Raw genomic sequence first — 20,726 nt, 5'->3', positions numbered from 1 at the left:
AGGCAGCAGGCAGTTATTATTTCATGGGGAACTAAACGAGGTGCAGAATGAAATTTGGGTACTGCTCTCTTTGCTGCTGCCTCTGGCCTTGCTGGAGCTGAGTGAATGCTGCAGGCAGGACATCACTCCTCTCTTCCATGCTCCTCAGGGAATTGCCTCCCTGCTCTGCCTTAGGCTTGGCTCGCCTTCAGACTGGGGGAGATGCTGCTGGCAATCAAGGGGGGACAAAAGGGGATAAAGCAAACATGTCAATCTGGGCTGCTTCCAGGGCCATGAAGGAAAAATGGGTCTGTCTGTGTCTGGAGCTGTCTGGCTGTCCCTGGGGATGCTTCTCCCTTCCTGGCATCCCTGTGTCCATCCCCTCCTCGCGTGGTCAGCCCATGGCATGGACAGGTTAGGATTTCTCAGGGACACAGAGCCTTTAGGATCCCTCAGGAAGGGACACAGAGCCTTTAGGATCCCTCAGGAAGGGACACAGAGCTGTTAGGATCCCTCAGGAAGGGACACAGAGCTGTTAGGATTCCTCAGGAAGGGACACAGAGCCTTTAGGATCCCTCAGGAAGGGACACGGAGCTGCTCCCTGCAGGGACAGACGGACAGGTCAGCCTGTGTGGTGCACACCCAGCTGGGTCATGGCACATGGAGCTGTGCTGCTCTTTGTGAGGGCAGGAAAGAGCAGCCCAGATGGGACATCACAGCTCCCTTGTGACCTGCAGATCCCCAAATGTCAGGAATGAGGTGATTTTATGATACAGATCTTTATGCCCCAGAGCACCAGGGTCCCTCCCTCCCTGCAGGCTGCACCCCAGCACCACAGCCGTGCTCACACTGTGATGTCCAGGGCAGTGTGACACTGGGGGATGCTCCTTCTTCCCAACCATTCTCTGCTCTCCGTCATGGATGCTGCTTTTCCAGCGAGTGAACAAATGTGGTGCTTTTTCATCATGGCTTATTTTGCCTGCAGAGCAATGAGGCACTGCAACAGCCCATAAAACCCAGTCTGAGTCCCTCTCCATTCCTGCTGGTCTCTGGCTGTGCAGGGGAGCTGGGCTGCGGTTGCTCCAGCCTCCTTTTTGCTCCTTTAATCACTGGTGGCTGTAGGGCTGTGTGACCGTGTTCACAGGGGTCTGAGGATGAGGGAAGAGATGAGGATCTGACTCCATGTTTCAGAAGGCTGATTTATTATTTTATGATATATATTATATTAAAACTATACTAAAAGAATGGAAGAAAGGATTTCATCAGAAGGCTGGCTAAGAATAGAATAGGAAAGAATGATAACAAAGGTTTGTGTCTTGGACTCTCTGTCTGAGCCAGCTGGGCTGTGATTGGCCATTAATTAGAAACAACCCCATGAGACCAATCCCAGATGCACCTGTTGCATCCACAGCAGCAGATAACCATTGGTTACATTTTGTTCCTGAGGCCTCTCAGCTTCTCAGGAGGAAAAATCCTAAGGAAAGGATTTTCATAAAGTGTGTCTGTGACAGGTGTGGGGGTTCACTCATGCCCCTGCCCATTCCAGGGGTACTGAGCTGCTGGAGGCTGGAGCTGGGCAGCACCAGGGGCTGCAGGTAAATGCTGCTGGAGCTGCAGGCACTTTAACTTCCCTGGACTGCGCTGGAGATAAAGGCTTTTACATCTGTTCCTGGAGGCAGTGCGGGTCTTCCCATTTATTTATTTATTTTCCGATTGTATCTGATACAGCCTCAGCGAGTAATTGAGTGTTTGAGAGTGAAAAATTATCTCTCCGGCTTGGCCCTTATCTTGACAGCAAAGCAGCACTTTTAATTTAATTTTGTTCAGAGCATGTGGGTAACAAATTTCACTAATCGCTCTGCTGTCGCCCTCCGCATGGTAACGAGCCTCTTGTTTCCCAGGAAGCTGAACATAAACACGGAGCTGGATGCAGGCAGGAGGGGGGAGAGGGCTGGAGCTGCTTGGAAAATGAAGATGCTTTTGGTTGTGGATTCCTGTGGCACCGTGGATTTGTCTCCTGGCTGCAGAGGGTGGTGGATGTCGCATGCGTGATGTTTGGCTGGAGGGGGAAACTGAGGCACGGAGGGATGTGCCCCGAGCCTGGGGAGCTGCTGCAGAGCAGAGATTTGTGTTCTCATCCTGTTCTGTCAGTTTGCATCTATTCCAAAAATAATGGATGGAGGCAAATGATGGTTTGGGACTTTTTTTTTTTTTTGAGGCTGCAGCCCAGTTCCCCAGTCCCAGCTCAGCCTGCAGCGTGCCGGTGGGACAGCAGGCAGTGGGGTGTGTGGGGAAGGCCCAGCCAGGATGAACAGCTTGAGTCCTTGGACATCTCTTGCCACCGGCCCCTGGGACATCTCCTGCCAGGTCCTGAGCCCTCCCTGCCACCCTGGCCTCCATCACTTCTCTTTCCTCCTCATTCTAAAATCAATTTATCTGTCTGCCCAGCCCTTCGCTCGCTGAGCACAATCCTCCCTGGGCTGTGACTCAACACAAACTATTTCATAGATAATGATTACTTTTTTCCCCCCTTTTTTCCTGTAGGAATAATGTTTTTGCTACACTGTATTGAAAATTGCTTTCCCTTCTCCTTAAAATGAAACCTTCCACTCAGATTTGCCTTTGTGCTTGTATATTGTAAAATTGGGACTCATTTGGAGTATAAAACAAAAAAAAAAAAAGATCGGGCCTTAATTCCAGGAGAAGTGCTTTCATTGATTTTCATGAAAGAAAATTCCAGTGCAGGCAATATCTACCTTTAAATATGTAGCTGTTTCTTTAATGTGATTTTATCTCAACCAATTCAGCACTGAGAACATGAAAGCAAAACTGACTTCATTGATTTTAATTGTCCCTGCCTAGAGAAATGCAAAAAAAAAATATAGCAGTGCCAGGAGAGCAAATTGAGTTTGCACAAATTCTTCCCCCCTTTGCTGTGCCAGAAGGTCTAAGATATGTGGGCAGGAGGATCTGCCCGTGGTGACCCTGGTGCTGATGGGGCTGGTGGATCAGCATCTCAGCCTGTGCCATTTTGGACATCTCTATTTCCCCCCTCTCTCCTCAGCTGCTCATTCCTTGCCCAGCCTTCAAGGCTTTGCCTTTGCCCCCTTCCTCCTCTGGGGTGGAGTTTGCTGCTGAGGTCTCTCTGCCAGCTGCAGCACAATGCCTTAGAGCAAAGGGGGAGCACCACCAACAGCTGTATAATTAGGAAGCAAATACATTTATTCAGTACATAAGGCTGTATAACTCCAGGAGCACCTGAAGAGCCGAGGCTCAGGCTGCTGGAGGAGCACAAGAGCTCACTGAGATGCACAGGAGCTCGGTCAATGAGCCCTTGACCTTGCTGTGGGGTCCAGCAGCCCAACCCCAGCTTCCCCACAGTGCCCAAGCCACCCCTTGGCACCCTTGTCCCCCTGACCCACAGCCCAGGGCTGCCTTTTCTCCCTGTGCTATGCTGGAGGACGTCTCAGCTAATTGCTAGAGGATAATTCATAAATGTTAATAGTATTAATCTGATTCAGCATGTGCTCAGCAAGATCTAATCCCCTATAAATCGAGAAGCGACTGATCTCACCCTTCTGCTGCACAGTGTGGCTGCCTTTCCTCCTCCTTTCCTCATTCCCTTCCTCTGTGCAACCTCTGTGTCCTTGGGGGGTCTCCTCAGGGGTCTCCCCCAACACAGGGGAAGCAAAGCTGCCACTTGAGGGCTGATCCACATCCTGCTGACTCTGGGATGAGGCTGGAGACTGCCTGGTACCCAGGCTGTGACCCAGAGCTGGGCTGGAGCTGTGAGCACCTTCATTAGGCACCTTCACTGGGATTTGTCCAGGACTGCAGTGGAGAAGATGCCTCAGGAAGAGGCTGGGACCAGGTGTGGTGTAGATGGTGGGGGATGAAGCACCTGCCTGGGCTCTCCCCCCTGCCTGGGGGGCTCATTGCATCCACATCCCTCTGCTTTAGAAGGAAGGGGCTCTGGGGCACTGTGTGAAGGCATGGTGGGGTCATGGTGCAGGAGAGCTGTGTCTGACTGGAAGGAGGATCTGCCATCTCCATCCCATCCCAATTTCCAATCCCATCCCATCCTGATTTCCCATCCCATCCCGTCCCATCTCAATATCCCATCTCAATTTCTCATCCCATCCCATTTCACATCCCGTTCCATCCTGTCCCATCCCATCCCCATTTCCCATCCCCATTTCCCATCCCCATTTCCTATCCCAATTTCCCATCCCATCCCATTTCCCAGAGGGACCATCCTGCTGAGGAAGAGGAGGCTGCAGGGCAGGAGGGGAGGCAGGCAGTGCTGCTCCCTCGCCGTGCAGGGCTGCTCCATGTCCAGAGCCTCCTGCCAACAACCACAGCTCCTCTTAATTGGCGTTTGCCTTGATTGGACACGATGTGCCCCTCGCAGGACACCCGGGGACGTGTCTGTGTGTGACGCTGTCCTGGAAACGCCGCTCTGTCCTATTAACGAGCCTCTGCTGGAACAGAGCGGTGGAGCTTTAGGAGCCCCATTCCTCCAGCACGGCAGCGACACCGGCGGCTCTGGGAGCATCCCGGGGCTGTCAGCTGGGCTGGGCTGGGCTGGGCTGGGCTGGCTGTCCCCAGGGGTGCTGCTGTCCCCAGGGGTTCTGCTGTCCCCAAGCTGGGCTGGGCTGGGCTGGGCTGGCTGTCCCCCGGGAGATGCTGCTGTCCCCCAGAGGTGATGCTGTCCCCCGGGGATGCTTCTGTCCCCAGAGGTGCTGCTCTCACCAGAGGTGCTGCTGTCCTCAAACTGGGCTGGGCTGGGCTGCTGTCCCCCAGGGGTGTTGCTGTCGCCAGGGATGCTGCTGTCCCTGAGCTGGGCTGGGCTGGGCTGGGCTGGCTGTCCCCCGGGGATGCTGCTGTCCCCCGGGGATGCTGCTGTCCCCCAGGAGATGCTGCTGTCCCCCAGAGGTGATGCTGTCCCCCAGAGGTGATGCTGTCCCCCAAGGGTGCTAATGTGCCTGAGCTGGGCTGGCCTGGGCGGGGCTGGGCTGGGCTGGGCTGGGCTGGGTGTCCCCAGGGGATGCTGCTGTCCCCGAGCTGGGCTGGGCTGGGCTGGGCTGGCTGTCCCCCAGGAGTGCTGCTGTCCCCCAGGAGATGCTGCTGTCCCCCAGAGGTGATGCTGTCCCCCAGAGGTGCTGCTGTCCCCAAGGGCTGGCCTGTGCCTGAGCTGGGCTGGGCTGGGCTGGGCTGGGCTGGGTGCCCCCAGGGGATGCTGCTGTCCCCGAGCTGGGTGCTCTGCATGCAGCACAGCTCGGCAGGGGTTGCTAAGCACTCCCAGCACTCGCTGTTCTCCCCAGCCCCGTCCTCCTTTGGAGCTGGGAGTACATTTCCATATCCGAGTGGCCACGGAGCGTTCCCTGCGATGCCATTGTCTCCCGGGGGGTGGGGAAGATTGCAAAGCACTTGGCGTTTAACACCCACATATGGTTAACACCACGGGCTGTGTGCTGATAAAGAGGGGGTAATTAAAGTTTATTTTTTTTTTATAGACTAATCTCCCAAGCATGTATTTATGAGCCTGATTTAGAAACAGCATATTACTGAGAACACGGGATATTTGTGTTGCTCATAAATCCATACGTGTTCTGAACACACCTTTTCTCTTTTTTCTTTCTTTTTTTTTTTTTCTTTCTTCTCCCCCCTAAATTTAGGCAGTACTGCCAATATTAAGAAGAATTGAGCCCGGAGTTTTGTTGGGCTTTTTCCCCCCTCCTTGTCTTTTGGGCAGGCAAAGGAAAGTGTACAAAGCATTGAGTAATTAAATGCACGAGGAAATGATATTTCAAAGGAGACACGGTGCGTTTGGAGGGGCTGTTTGCTGAGTGTTTACACCAGTGCCTTTGAATTTATCTTCATCTTGCAGCAGGTGCAAAATCTTCAGGGGAATGTGGTGCTTTGCAAGCGATTTCTGAGCAGGGACTCACATCCTCACCAGGATAATTTGCACTGGGGTTTGAGGGGAGGAAAAAAAATCCTGGATGGGGAAGATGGTGGTGGCCAGAGTCCTTGTGATCACGGTGCTGGACCCTCCTCTTGTTTGCCAGTCTAATTAAGCCACCCTTGGATCACCAGCAGGGAGCATGGCAGGTATGATTCTGCCCTGAAATGGAGCACTTTGCCTTTCCTTTCTGCTTCTCTCTCCTTGGATTTTGTGGGCTGTGGGGAGAAGTTGCTTCTCTCTGGATAGAAGTAATTTATTCCTGTTTTTCATCCTGGTGGTATGCCCTGCCCACTGCTTGGGTGCAGACTCCCTGGGAATCCCCATGGTCCAGGTTTTCCCCTTCAAAACTGCCTGGGTGAGCACTCAGAAACCCACTCACTTTGCTGCAACCTCTCAGAACACTACAGAAACATCTTTGATTAAGGATATAGAGAGATCACCTCTATATCCTCTTCCATCCTGGGCTTTTTACCATCTTCCATCTTTACCATCTTCCTCCTGGGCTTTTTGAACCCCACAAGACCCAAACCAGGAGTTCTGTTGGTGCTAGGGCTCTCAACCATTCATATACTCTTGTATTCCCCACTCAGCTTTCTCCTCTTGGTAAAAGGCATTGATACAGCTTGTTTGGTGCACCTGGAGTTACAAATCTGCTCTTCAGACACTTCCCTGAAAGCCTGGAGATGACAAGGAGAGGAGGGAAAAGCTCAGGCTTAGCCAGGCCAACCTCTCATTTGTGGCATTGGGTTTATTTGGGGCTGCCTGAGCTACTGAGCTGGGTTTGGATCCTTTCCCTGGGCTGAAGAAGGAAGGGATCAGTTTGTCTCACTTCTGGACCAAGGTGCAGCCCTGGAGAAACTGCTGAGATGGGTTTAGTTAGCAGGGCCTTGCTGAAAATACATTTGCTTGTGGTTTTAAAGGCTTGGAGTGAAGCTGGTTATCTCCAGATAGGTGTTTAAATACAGCACAGCAATGCTGGAGCATCAGTGGTCTGCAGAACAGGGAAAGAGATAGAAAACAAAATCCCAGTCCCTCTCTTTAAGTGCTTTTCCAGCAGTCTCCCTTGAAACCTGGCAGCTAACTGGTCGTGAACAATAAAGAGTTGAGCTGGAAACCCAATTTCAGCTCGAGCAGAAGCCCCCTTGTTGTGGTTCGCTTGGTCAAAACCAAACATGAGGCACTTCTAGAGGTCAGTGATTAGCAGTGGTGGAAATGAGAGAGTGCAGGAGGGAAGGGAGTTACAGGAGACTTGGAGCAATTGTCCCTTTCCTTGAGCAGCCAAGCTCAAACTCATGGAAGTGTGAAAGGATTTTTGCTGTTCCAAGCCCCTGTGCTGCTCTCCTCTGAGTCATGGGGAGAGAAGAAGCCACATGGACCAATGGGGATGTGAAATCCTAATTCCTCCAGCTCCACTCTGGCTGCAGTTTGGTGAAAGCTGCCATCATACCTGGGATTTGGGCTCTTTGTGAAAAGGGGATAATGCTTGTCTCACTCATAAGGGATTTATGATTTAATGTTTGCAAAGCACTTTAAGACCCTGGATTGAAAGGTGATTTATAAGGGTGAAATTCAGCGTTGTCTGGTCCATTGTATATTTGATTTCATCCACTTATCCTCATGGGGGCTTTTTTCCTTGCCTTTTTTTTTCCCTTTTTCCCCCCCTTTTTTTTCTTTTTTGCATTCGTGTCATAACTTCAAGCCAAGCAGGGGTTGTGGCAGGCACAGTATGCCCAGCAAGAGGAGGATTTTGCCTCCCATGGAAGTGCTAACTTATGCTGATGATATGAATAAAGATTGGAAAAGAAAAAAAAGAGGATTGCAAGGTGAGGGGCGCAGAGGATTGGCAGTAAAGCTGTGAAATAGGAGTGGGATGGCTGTTTAGATGATCCATGCATAAGGAAAGATGCTTCATAAATAATCAATTTACTTGTTCCTGTTGGTCTCAGTGATGAGGGTATTTTCCAGCAGATCAGCCACTTCTCCTGCCCTACAAACCCTGGCTGGAGCATCCCCTGTGCAGGCTCCAGCCTGGGGATGCTGTGGTGGGCTTGGTGGCCTGCAGGGGAAGCACAGGTTGTGCTGAGCATGAGGTCCTGGCCTGGCCCCAGCACCTCCAGCAGCAGCTTTAGGCAAATCACAGGGTGTGCAAGGGGTAACTTGGATCCATTTCCAATTCAGTTTTCAAACTGATGCTTTTTAAATCTCGCTTTGCTGATGAGGTGACAAGGGCTGGGGTCCAAGTCGGGAGAGGCTGCTTCCAAAAATCAAGAGGTGTCCTCACCTGAATCCTGAGCAGGGGCTGTGGTCAGCTCTGCCAGCAGCTGGGTCATCTCAGCTTGCACCAGAATGGGCTGTGCAACCTCTGGGCTCATTGCTGGACTCTGCTTGCCATGGACACACTCTCCAAGTGGTGCATCCACAGCCCTGGAGAAGGAACCTTGTGAGGTGTTTGTTGTTATCTTGGAGCAGAGCAGGGTGCTGGCACAAGGTGAGGGGGCTGTGGGGGATGCAGTGCAGTCAGAGCAGCAGTGGGGCAGCCCCCAGGTCCAGGGGGATCAGAGGTGCCTCAGGGGTGCAGGCTCCAAGCACTCCTTGCTTGGGCAGTGGAGACCTGATGGGGGTCTGGGACAGTGTTTGGTCATCTCCATCAGTAGAGAGGGTCTCATTTGGACACCTGACATTCCCAGTCTGCATCCAATAAGAGCAGCTGAATCTTCTGGGCCAGCCAGGTCTCTCTGTGTTGCACAGCTTCCCCACATTCCCTGTGAAACTTGGGGATTCTGTCCTACCCAGCTGCTGTTGATGGTGATTCAACCTTCTCATCCAACTCATCTCTACAGCCACAGCAGCCCTATTTTCCACAATACCAGCAGTTTCACTCCTAACTCTACTAGTTCTCTTCTTTCTAACTATCCTAGAGGTAGCAGTAGTGATAATCCAAGCCTATGTCTTTGTGCTCCTACTGAGCCTCTACCCTACAAGAAAATATCTAACCCTCAATGGCACACCAAGCACATTCTTATCACATAGTAGACCCCAGCCCCTGAGCCATCCTAGGAGCAGCCACTGCTCTCCTAACCACCTCAGGTCCTGCCCCACAGGGTTTCACAGTGGGTTGCCAAGCCAACCAATATTGACAAGAAATGATGGTGGTTTCAGCAGGGGAGCACTGCAGGTGTGATGAGTGATTCGAGGGAGGAGAAGTTCCCAGGGACAGGGTCTATAGAGGGCTTTGAGCAGGTTTTTTTGAGAGGTTCCCTCCTCTATCCAAATGAAGCCCCATGCCATGGGAGTCTGTGCTGTGCAGCCTCCTGCCGAGCTCCCATCCTTGTTTTCCATGCCTGCCTTCCCCGTGCTGGTTCTCCCCGGCCTCTGCTGACAAAGCCCTGGGTACAGCTTTCCCTTCTGGCCCCCCACCCACCCACGGCTGTGTGTGCCTTGCAGGTTCCACGAAGAGCCCTGTGAACAAGACGGCGCTGACGCTGATCGCGGTCAGCTCCTGCGTGCTGGCCGTGGTGTGCGGCTCGCAGCTCTCCTGCCCGCTGACCGTCAAGGTGACGCTCCACGTCCCCGAGCACTTCATTGCTGATGGTAAGACCCTCCTGTCGTGGCGTGGCATTCCTGTTGTGGTAGTAATTAGCACTGACTCCATGATTCCAGAAGGCTGATCCATCACTTTGTTATACTATACTTATTAAGAGCTCCATAGCTGTGGCATTCACATTTCCTAAAAAATCCCTTTGCCCAGGGTTTTTCTCCTGGGAAGCTAAGAAGGCTCTGAGAAAGAGGAATACAATTCTTATCTCATTTGCTTCTCCTGTGCTGTGCTCATGTGGAATGTGTTTGGAGATTGTTCACCCACAGGTGATTGTTCCATTGCATTCTGCTGGGAGTTGTTTTCACTCTTTGGCCAATCAGGGCCAAGCTGTGTCAGGACTCTGGAAAGAGTCAGGAGTTTTCATTATTATCTTTTTAGCATTCTGTAAGTATCCTTTCTGTATTCTTTAGTATAGTTTAGTATAGTATTCTTTAATATAATATAGTATAGTATTCTTTAATATAATATAGTATCATAAAGTAATAAATTAGCCTTCTGAGAACATGGAGTCTGATTCATCATTCCTGCCTTCATTGGGGCATTCCCTGCAAATACAATACATTGCCCTCACAGACAGTCTGATACAGTCAGACCGATTGGTCAATCCATCCAAACACCATCACCATTGGACAATTACAAAACCACCATTTGGTGAACAAATCTCCATAACACATTCCACATGTTCACAACAGGTGCAGCAGGTTAAGATAAGAATTGTTTCTCATTCTTTTCTCTGATTTTCTCCCAGCCTTCCCCAGGACAATGCCTGGGAAAGTTGTGCATTGCTCTCTGTGGCCCCACCCTCCTGCTGCCCCTCTGGGTGTGTTTGGGACATGAAGATTCCTCTCTTTAGGAATGCCCCAGCTGTGTTTGACTGCAGGGATCTCCCTTTCCACAGGCACATCTGCAAGCCTGAGGCCAAAATCTCAGTCATGTCAATTAATATTATCATTGTTATCATTGGTGTTAATTGTGTCTGATGGATATTTCTGTTCTCCTCCAAACTCGCTGAGGAGCCCTGGGAGCTGCACAGACAGGCAGCAGCAGAGCTGTTTTGTCCTGCAGCAGCAGAGCTGCTCATCCCAGCCCTTGCAGCAGCATGGAGGGAAATTGCTGGGGTTTGAGCAAGAGCACAGATGCTTTGATAAATTAGACAAGTGCTGCTGTCACTATTTATTGCTTTCTCCAACTGGGCTCCTTGCATTTGTTGTGTTTCACTGACCTTTTCTTTATAATGTGCAGTGAGCGTCGAGTGCAAGTTTTCAGTAACATGAGGGCAAATTTCATTTTCTTCCAGCAGACAGGACCCATTATTCAGTCAGTTCCAATTCCTCAGCTCCTGCACTCGTCTCACTGCTTGGGGCATGCAGAGGGGGCACTTTCTCTCTGCCAGAAACGTGCTGCATGCAGCCAGTGCATCACCAGCTGCTGGGGTGTCCTGGTGCAGCCAGCTCTGGGACAGCTCCGTGCTTTGGGAGCTTTGGAGTGGAGGGCAGCTCTTGGGGGATTACTATTTTGGGGAGATAGTTAAAGACACACAGTGGCAAGAGAGCTGCAGGGGCCAGTGGGGAGGGGTTGAAATCATTACTCCATGGCAGAACAGGAGTCACCAGTGTGTTTGAAGTGGGATTAGCCCTGCTAAGAGTGGTCTCTGGGTAGCTGGGATAGCCCAGGGGTCACAGCTTGTAGGAAAGAGGAGGAGAGTGTCTACTTTGTGTTCACACATTGGAGGAACTGAACATGAGTTCAGTGCAGTGGAGACATGAAGATAACATCAAGGTGTGGATGCCACATCCCTGGAAGTGTTCAAGGCCAGTTTGGATGGAGCTCTGAGCAATCTGGTCTGGTGGAAGGTCTTCCTGCCCATGATAGAGGGTTGGAACAAGAGGATGTTTAAGGTCCCTTCCAAGCCAAACCATTCTGTGATTTAAGGATTTGAAACAGGGGATTTGTCTACACCTTGACCTGTTTCTAAAAGGTTTTAATGATTGTCCAAGCCACACATGAGCATTTGAAATCTTCTCAGATGGTTCCAAGTAGCTGGAGAACAGAAACTCCTGCATTTGGGGCATGAGGTTGCTCCAGTGCTAACTTGTGTCCCCTTGGGATGGGCACTGGCCAGTTCAGCACTTGGACTGGGAGCTCACTCTGGTTCTGGTGCTGGCTGAAGGTCAGCCAGGAAGGCAGGGATGGAGACAGGACCTCACCATCCTGCTCCCAGCTTGTGGTTCTGGCCCAGGAAAGACAGTGAGTCCTGAAAAAGAAAATAAACAAAATGCAATGAGACTCCACAGAATGGAAGTGGAAAGCTGAACCTGTGCTTGTCACCAGGAAAGGGGTGGCAATGCAAATTATGCAAATGCAGGGAACACTCGAATGAAAATGACAATGAAATACCAATAAAGCAGATTAATATCCTTGAAACTGGGGGAAATGGGATGCTCTCCAGTCCCGACTTAATGACTTTTCTGAAGAGAAAGTGGCAAGAGGACTGGTAACAACGGTTTGGAGAAGAATTAAAATGAGTTTTGTAATGAAACTGTAAAATATAATTACAAACTGCAAAAACTTTTAAAATATTTTTTATGAGAAACAGTCAAATTCCTCACACAGAAGCAGCCAAGACATTTTGCAGTGGCTATCACTTTCCCTGAAATCTCAGCATTTTATGTGATGACAGTCTCTTGCTTGGGAAGAGAAAAAGCTCTTAAAAGTTGTCCCTTCTTTTTGAATAACAACAAATCCCAAGGCGCCACCCAACTGGCAGCAAAATATTACAAAGCATTTAAAGACATCACAGAACTGAGCTGGGCTGGGAAATTTCAATGATACCCAGGAAAGTGTGGCTGGATGTGTTTGCCAAGGCTCAGCACCTGCAGTTTGATGCTGATGGAGAAGAGAGGACCTGCTCCTCCCTGGAGATCTCCCATGGGGGATTAAATGTGGTTTTTTTACAGGGGGTTGGCATCAGCATCCCTGTGGCATCGAGGTGTCAACAGAGCTGACGTGTTTGGCCTGGCAGAGTCTGGGAGCTTTGATCAGTCTTGCAGCAGCTTCTGGTGTGGCACCCGACGGTGGCTCCGCGTCTCGCGGGTGTCTGTGCGCGCTGAAATCGTCTGGTTCCCGAAGCTGCTCCCTTTGGGGCTGCACAGGATGATAAGGCAGCCATGGTGCATTCACAGGAGATGTTCCCACACGAGGGAGCGGTGCCCTCTCCTTCCCTTTTGAAATGTGGGATTTCAATAGGCACCAGGAGCCAAGGAAAAGCTGAAAGCGGAGCTGCTACCGGCACCTCTGCAGGAGAAGCCAAACAAAGGCAGAGGCTGAAAGAAATCTCTCTCCTAGACGATGAGAACTCGGCTTTGAAGGAAACTTTAAATAGATGCCAGCCAGTTCTGGCGTGCCAGCATCCAGAGCCAAGAAAAGAAAGAGGGGGGAAGCCTCCCCAAATGTCTGCAGCTTTGGAGAAGAGCAGCTTTCCCTGCTGCAGCAAGAATGGCGTTAGAGAAAGCAGCTCCAGAGCCTGCTGGAGTGGCAGGGTGGGAAAGGGGAGGGGAAGGACTGGCACCAGAAGCCAACTGGCAGCCAAGCTGGGAGGATATATTCCAAACAGCAGTTCTATAATAACCAGCCTGTCTCCACTGCCCTTATTTCTCCCTCAGTTTGTTTTCTTCCTTTTGTTCATTTGATGGGGTGCCCCTGCCTCGCTCCCTGCTGAGCAGTTATTGCCTGGCTTGCACAGCTGCTGTGCCTTCACTTCATGGAGCAGCTGGATCAAGGAGAGCCTGCCAGGAGCTGCTGTGGCTGGTGGGGAGGGCTGGGACCTCCTGCTTCCCAGAAACTAGTTGGAGCTTCTAAATCCTCTCTAGTCGAACACAGTGCTTGGAGCATCCTCTCCTCCCTTCTGCTGCTCCAGGGTTTGTGTTTCGAGGCACCCCCTGTCCGTGCTGAGCAGGAGGAATTGTTCTCATTTCAGAGGTGGCTCAGATTTATGGAAAGAACTGTAGTGGCTTTTATGAGGATATGAAAATGCAAGGCATTATTTAGAGGACCCTTTAGCTGTGTCAAAGGGGGGAAGAAAGGAAAGAGAGTCCCTCCATCTGAGTAATAAAACCTCTTATGAATATGGGAGCCACTCAGCTCTACATTCAATAGTTGTTTTTTTTGTTTTTGTTTTTTTTCTTGTAAGTAATAATTCAAAAAAGTAGAGCTGGAGCAACGGGAATGGCTTGCAGGGAAGGCAGGGTGGAGAAAGATACTCTGGAGGGCTCAGCCTGGAGTACGTCCTTGCTGCACAACAGTGTGAAATATAGTATCAATTAAAGCTTCCCATTTTTACAGCCTGTGAGAGGTTATATACGGTGTGGGTGGATGTTTGTACTTTAGTGGGAGAGGTGGGTGAGATCCTCCAGTGGTGCAGAGGGAAGCAAGAGCTGCCTTTAGCAAGGGGCTTGTAGGGCTTTGTTTTATAAGTGGAAATAAAGCAAAGGGCATAAAGCAGGTTTTTGTCAAAGACATTTCAGGGCATTTACAGCCTTTTACCCTCCTCTTCTGAGGTGTGTGCCAGGGAAGTTGTGGTGATCCCTCTGCACCTTTCTGGGCTTTGGATGGGTGTAGAGTGGTGCACAGAGCTCAGTGTGGGCGGGCAGGGATCCTCTGTGGGATCAGAGCATGGTGTGGATGGGCAGGGATCCTCTGTGGGATCAGAGCATGGTGTGGATGGGCAGGGATCCTCTGTGGGATCAGAGCATGGTGTGGATGGGCAGGGATCCTCTGTGGGATCAGAGCATGGTGTGGATGGGCAGGGATCCTCTGTGGGATCAGAGCATGGTGTGGATGGGCAGGGATCCTCTGTGGATCAGCATGGTGTGGGCGGCAGGGATCCTCTGTGGGATCAGAGCATGGTGTGGATGGGCAGGGATCCTCTGTGGGATCAGAGCATGGTGTGGATGGGCAGGGATCCTCTGTGGGATCAGAGCATGGTGTGGATGGGCAGGGATCCTCTGTGGGATCAGAGCATGGTGTGGATGGGCAGGGATCCTCTGTGGGATCAGAGCATGGTGTGGATGGGCAGGGATCCTCTGTGGGATCAGAGCATGGTGTGGGCAGGCAGGGATCCTCTGTGGGATCAGAGCATGGTGTGGATGGGCAGGGATCCTCTGTGGGATCAGAGCACGGTGTGGGCAGTGTCCCCACCTGATGAGCTGCCCGTGTGTTGGCTCTGTCCCTCCTGCAAGTGTGGATTCCTCTTCCAGGATGAACCCTGCCCTGAGAGCAAACCCAGGTCCTCCCTTGCAAAGCCAAGGGGCCAGCTGAAGTGGAATTTCTACTCAAGACCGTGTTTTGGGTTGGAGCATCTGACAAGATGGCACAGAGAGGTGGAGGGAGCTGCTTTTTGTTTATTCTTTTAATCTCCTGCATCTGCATCTGCCTGCCTGAACGATGCTGTGCTGTCCTTGCCACGCAGCTGATCAGTAATTGTTTCATCTGCAGATTATTTCCTACCTTCCCCCACCACTGTTTCCTCCAAGATGCTGCTGAATTGGATGCTGTTATTAGCAGCCTGTGTTAATTTTCCCTGAAGACTGCTCTGCAGACTGCAATTGTTGGGACTCACAACAACTTCTCATTTTGGTTTTAATTAAATGTGTTGGTTTTAAACTGTTTGTTTTTGACATTTCCTGCTCAATCTTCTGCAGCTCTTGGAGGTGACCAAGCATTGCCTCGTGCCCTCAGGGCGCTCAGGATGTGCTGTACACGTGGCCACACAGAGATGAGCCATGGGAAGTGGGGGACTGGCTGTGTCCCCATCCCCTTTGGCAGCAAGGAGAAGCTGGACATGCTCTCTGATTTACAGGTGAAGCTCCCCAGGTTTGTGCCAGGATGGAGAAAGAGATCTGGTCTCAAAGCTATCTCGGGTCAGACTGGGTGGAGTTCTGAGCAATCTGGTCCAGTGGAAGGTGTCCCTGCCCGTGGGAAAGGGGTGGAACAAGATGATCTTTAAGGTCCCTTCCACCCTTCCAACCCAAAGCATTCTGTGATGCTGTGATCTTTTCAGGCTTTCAGGAAGATTCTGAATTTGGGGTTTCCCATGTTCACCAGCTGTTCCCGGACCCATAAGTCCCCTCTGAAATCAGCAGAAGGAGTTGGTTTAAAATATTTTTTTTTTCTTGTGCTGTTTTCTCCTCCCAGGGTTTTTTGCTCTCTGGAGACCTGGGTCAGGGCTCTGACAGAAGCAACACTTTCTTGCAGACTCAGTGTCACGTCTGGCTGCTCCAGGCCCTGTGTGTTTCATGTAAGGTGGCCGTGTTTGGGGGCAGCTTTACAAATTGCATTTTATTTCTGCAGCTTGTAATCAGCAGGGTCACCTCGGTGCCTGTGTTACAGCTCACTCCTGCTCCCCTGTCTGCTTGCCTGGCAAGAAAATGTGAGCAAATGGCTGCAGTGTTACCAGACATGAACTCTAAATATTAACATCAATTTATGAACTGTATCAGCATGGATCAAAGGGATTCCAAGACGGTTTTACAGCACGAACGCTCTTTGCATGAAGAACTAATCAGGTTCTGGAGGCTGAAGTACATCATGTTTTTATCGTGCCTTTGACAGGCTGGTGAACCTGCTCAGCTGCTGCCCAGCTCCCCAGCCCTGGGCCTGCCAGAGGCATTCCCAGCTCCTGGGGCAGGGAAGCCAAATGTTCTTCCTTCTCCTCTGCAGGACTGACTGGGGCAAAGCCAGCAGGATTGGCATTGGATTGGTGTTGGATTGGTGTTGGATTGGCATTGGATTGGTGTTGGATTGGTATTGGATTGGCATTGGCATTTGGATGGTGTCAGCAGGTGTGACAGTGTTCACAGGGGTCTCAGGTTGAGGGAAGAGATGAGGATTTGACTCCATGTTTCAGAAGGCTGATTTATTATTTTATGATATATATTACATTAAAATTATACTAAAAGTACAGAAGAAAGGATTTCATCAGAAGGCTGGCTAAGAATAGAATAGCAAAGAATGAATAACAAAGGCAACTGTCTCAGACTCTCTATCTGAGCCAGCTGGGCTGTGATTGGCCATTAATCAGAAACAACCAACATGGACCAATCCCAGATGCACCTGTTGCATTCCACAGCAGCAGATAACCATTGGTTACATTTTGTTTCTGAGGCCTCTCAGCTTCTCAGGAGAAAAAACGCTAAGAAAGGATTTTCCATAAAAGATGTCTGTGACAAGCAGGAGCTGCTTCAGAGCTGGGACGTGTTGCATCCTGAGAGATGCCCCCTCCCCACAGGGGTGGGCACCTCCTTGAGCTTTACCAACACCATTGACCCTCTGCTTTGGGAGGGATGGACATCTTTGACCAGCTAACCTGCTCTCCCTCCCATAGATGGAGATGCAAACATCGAATTCTGCATTCATACAACAAGCTTATCACAGCTCCTCTGTGCTTTGTGATGTGATTAGATTTAGGCTGGATTTCCCTGAACCCTTTTCTGATATCTGGAAAGCATCACTGTTAGAGAGTCCCAGGCTGCAGTGTGGAAGTTGGGAGATGCAGAGCATTAAGGAGAAGAGTTGTTGTTTTTTGGTTTTTTGTTTTTTTTTTTTTTCAGGAGTCTTATTTCTGTCTCAGCCACTGCTGGCCCAGATGGCTTCTGAGTAAGAGATGTGCTCTTACCAACACCTCCACTATTTGCCTAAAGCTGCCATGGGAGATCTCGTTGCACCATGAGCTTGACCACAAGGCAGGGTGGGCAGATTCCCTCTTGGCTGAGCCATCACCTGCCTTATAAATACATTTGTTGTTTGTCAGGAGCTCAGCCCTGGAGAAATTAAGACTGACTGACAAGAAAACCCAAAGAAAGAGTCTGTCAGAACGATCAAGGCAGTGTAATTTAACACTTAAATTGTAGCCCTGCTCCTCCCACAGGAAAGGTGGTGCCACTTTGAGCTGTAATTGCACACAGACATGTACTGCTAATTGACTTCTGCTTTTCTAGGATGGAAGAGCTCTGGCAGGATTAATGGTGTTTCAAGGGGATGGAGGTCTCCAGGTTTGATCACCATTGGGCTGGGCAGGTGACAGCCCATGGGTGCAGTTCTTGTGCTGAAAATACACCCTGGAGCACTGTGAGATATAAAGCACTGTGAGTGCTTCAGCTGAGGGAGGACTGAATGAAAGATGTGTCTATAGGCTTGTGCTGTTCTCTAACCTTTCTATTGTAACTGTCTGTTTAAGAATTGCACCTTGTTCAAAGAGAGAAATAGTTAAAAAAAAAAGAGGAAAGAGAGTTGTCTTGGATCTTAACCTGGTGTGATGCTGTCCCTGGATTCAAACTAGACGATAGAACTTAGAGTTTGACTTAAAACTATTTAGATTATACACATTTCCTTGCTTAAGTCAGTACATGTGTGTCCTGGGCATCCAAAGTCTGTCTGGTTCTTTGGCATTTTCTGGGAGAAATTTAAGAAGCAGAAGTTTCCATGCCCTGGGCCCAGGACAGAAGAAGGAGAGCTGATCAAGGGGAAGAGCTGATAGGGGAGGAGTTGTCTCTTTGGGCAATGTTCTTTCAAGTTTAACAAGGGGAAAAAAAAGGTCTCTAAAGAAATCAAATAGGGTTATTCTTTGTACCTATAGAATGAAGCCAGAGGGATCATCTTTCCTCTAGTGTTTATAAAAACTATCTGTAGCAGGATTAGAACTGTATGATAGCATAGGGCTGGATACATTAATAGCAACCTATAGTATGACCTCCCATTGCTTCCCAACACAAAATACTAATTTTAGATGAAAAGGAGTTTTGTTGGCCAAGAAACAGTGAATGGACCAAAGATGACAAAAAAGAGCAGAGGGGGGAAAAAATAGATGTTCTTCAAAAAAAATTATATTTTGATCTTTTGCCTTGAAAAGAAAGAGAAAGGAAAAGCCAAACCCTTTTGGCTTCCTTTTGGGTGCTTTGTTCTTTTCCCTTGTTAGATATCTCTTCTGAGCTGTTTTATCCTGTTGTGTTCTTGAAAATGATTTTTGAAATGTCAAAACTTCAAGCCTCTTTTGTCAGGGCTTAAGCAATTCCACTGAACTTTGAAGGAGACCCCAACATGAGAGACATGAACTTCTGACGCTGCCTTAACTCCTCCAGCTTTGATCAGCGTTGGGGAGGGAACGGGGGGAGTGGAAAACACACACACAGAAACCCAAACAAATCAATCCCCTGAGGGGCTGCTTGACCTTGTGGAGCTGGGAGGGGGCTGTAGCTGTGTCCTGGTGTTCTCCACACTGCTCCATGGCATTGGCTGGCTTGTAATTCCAACAGCATTTGAGGGACATGTCCTGGTACAGGGTATTGTATTTGCAGGGAATGCCCCGACAAAGGCAGGAATGATGAATCTGACTCATGTTCTCACAAGGCTAATTTATTACTTCATTATACTATATTATATTAAAGAATACTATACTACCAAAGAATACAGAAGGATACTTACAGAATGCTAAAAAGATAATAATGAAAACTCCTGACTCTCTCCAGAGTCCTGACACAGCTTGGCCCTGACTGGCCAAAGAGTGAAAACAACTCCCAGCAGAATGCAATGGAACAATCACCTGTGGGTAACAATCTCCAAACACATTCCACATGAGCACAGCACAGGAGAAGCAAATGAGATGAGAATTGTTTTCCTTTTCTTTGAGGCTTCTCAGCTTCCCAGGAGAAAAACCCTGGGCAAAGGGATTTTTTCAGAAAATGTGAATGCCACAGCAGTGGGGTTCCTGGGAGCTGGTGCTGGGTGCAGAGTTGTCATTTTGTTTCTGTATTCACTTGGTTGGTTGATGGCTGCTTTACCCCCAGACCTAAACATCTCTCTTCAAGGGAGATTTCAGCAAGGCTTTGAGTGAAATTTGTGTCTCGGAGGACACCTGGGAGGTTGGCAGCGGGGACAGCAGGGTGGACAGTCCCTCCTGTGTCTTCAGAGTGTCTGTGCTGGGACCTGCTCTGGGGACTGCAGCTGAGGGGGTGCTTCAAACCGGGTGTGGGGGTGAGTTAGTAGGGTCTGAGGTCCTTGAGGAAGGTTTTAGGAGGCTGGTTTGTACTGGGTTCTACCCCCCTCGAGTTCCCCATCACTCCTCTTCCCTCCATCCAGAGACTGCAGTTGTGGAAAACAAATCCAGGTGATGTTCCCAGCAAGCTGAAGGTGTTTGAAACAGCTTTTACTTGGAAAAAATGTTTGTTCTTGGTAGTTTCTAAAATAATTTGTTCTTCAGTGTGCCCCTTCTGAGCTTTTCAAGGTGCTTTTGATATGTACACGATGGTGACTTTTGAAATACTGTTTTCTGTGTGTGGATTCTTTGAAAGTGAAGAGAAAAATTTTGTGAAAAGGCTTTGAAATAATCAGAATTTTAGCTTTCAAAATATTTGTAGAGTGCCTTTTTCTGTTATTTATTTCACAGGCAAGCTATAAAGGGATCAAGGTTGGGGTGTTTGTTTGTTTGTTTGTTTTTTCAGTGGGAGAGAAGGTGATGAAGGTGTCTGTGAATGTCTCTCAAAACCTTGCCACACACTAATCTTCAGAGATGTGAGAAGTTTCCTTGCTGGAAGTTGTTCCCTCCCTCCTTTAAGGAAGGAAAGGGAGGAAAATAAAGGGGAGGAAGGAGGGAAAGAAGGAGGAAGGAAACTAAAACCTTTAATTTCCATGGGTTCTGTTTTTTTCAAACTGAGGTAGAAAAACCTCCATTTTACACTGAACCTGAGTTCAGGAATTTTGGATTGAGATGTTTTCACTGCTGCTTTTGAAACAAACAAACAAACCCCCATAAAAAACCTGATAATGAGAATGATTTCTCAATCAGACTCACTAAAATCATAATAAATAATTAATCTTCAAAATACCTGGAGTCAGGGAAGGGGCAGATCACAAGTCTGATGAGGAGCAGCTGAGAGAGCTGGAGAAAAGGAGGCTTGGGGGGAATCTTTCACTCTCTACAACTCCCTGACAGAAGGGTGGAACCAGGTGGGGTTTGGCCTCTTCTCCCAGGAAACGTTTAGGTTGGATATAAAGAAAAACTTCTTCAGAGTAAAGGGTTGTCCAGCCCTGGCACAGCTGCCCAGGGCAGCGATGGAGTCGCCATTCCTGGAGGGATTTAAAAGGTGCGTGGATGTGGCACTTGGGGACATGGTTGCCTTGGCAGTGCTG

The 20,726-nt window shown here is 49.5% G+C and overlaps 1 protein-coding gene across 1 annotated transcript in view; it reads left to right on the top strand.

The window, feature by feature from the left end:
- Positions 1-20,726, top strand: part of ASTN2 (astrotactin 2) — a 352,354-nt gene that overhangs the window by 116,616 nt on the left and 215,012 nt on the right. The window contains 1 exon segment of the mRNA XM_036393845.2: positions 9,392-9,538. Within this exon segment, the coding sequence (XP_036249738.2) occupies positions 9,392-9,538 (147 nt within the window).

This window comes from Molothrus ater, chromosome 20, assembly GCF_012460135.2.
Source record: "Molothrus ater isolate BHLD 08-10-18 breed brown headed cowbird chromosome 20, BPBGC_Mater_1.1, whole genome shotgun sequence".
NCBI classification, from domain to species: Eukaryota; Metazoa; Chordata; class Aves; order Passeriformes; family Icteridae; genus Molothrus; species Molothrus ater.
The sequence above is the reverse complement of the archived record's forward strand: the minus strand, read 5'-3'. Positions and strand labels throughout refer to the sequence as shown.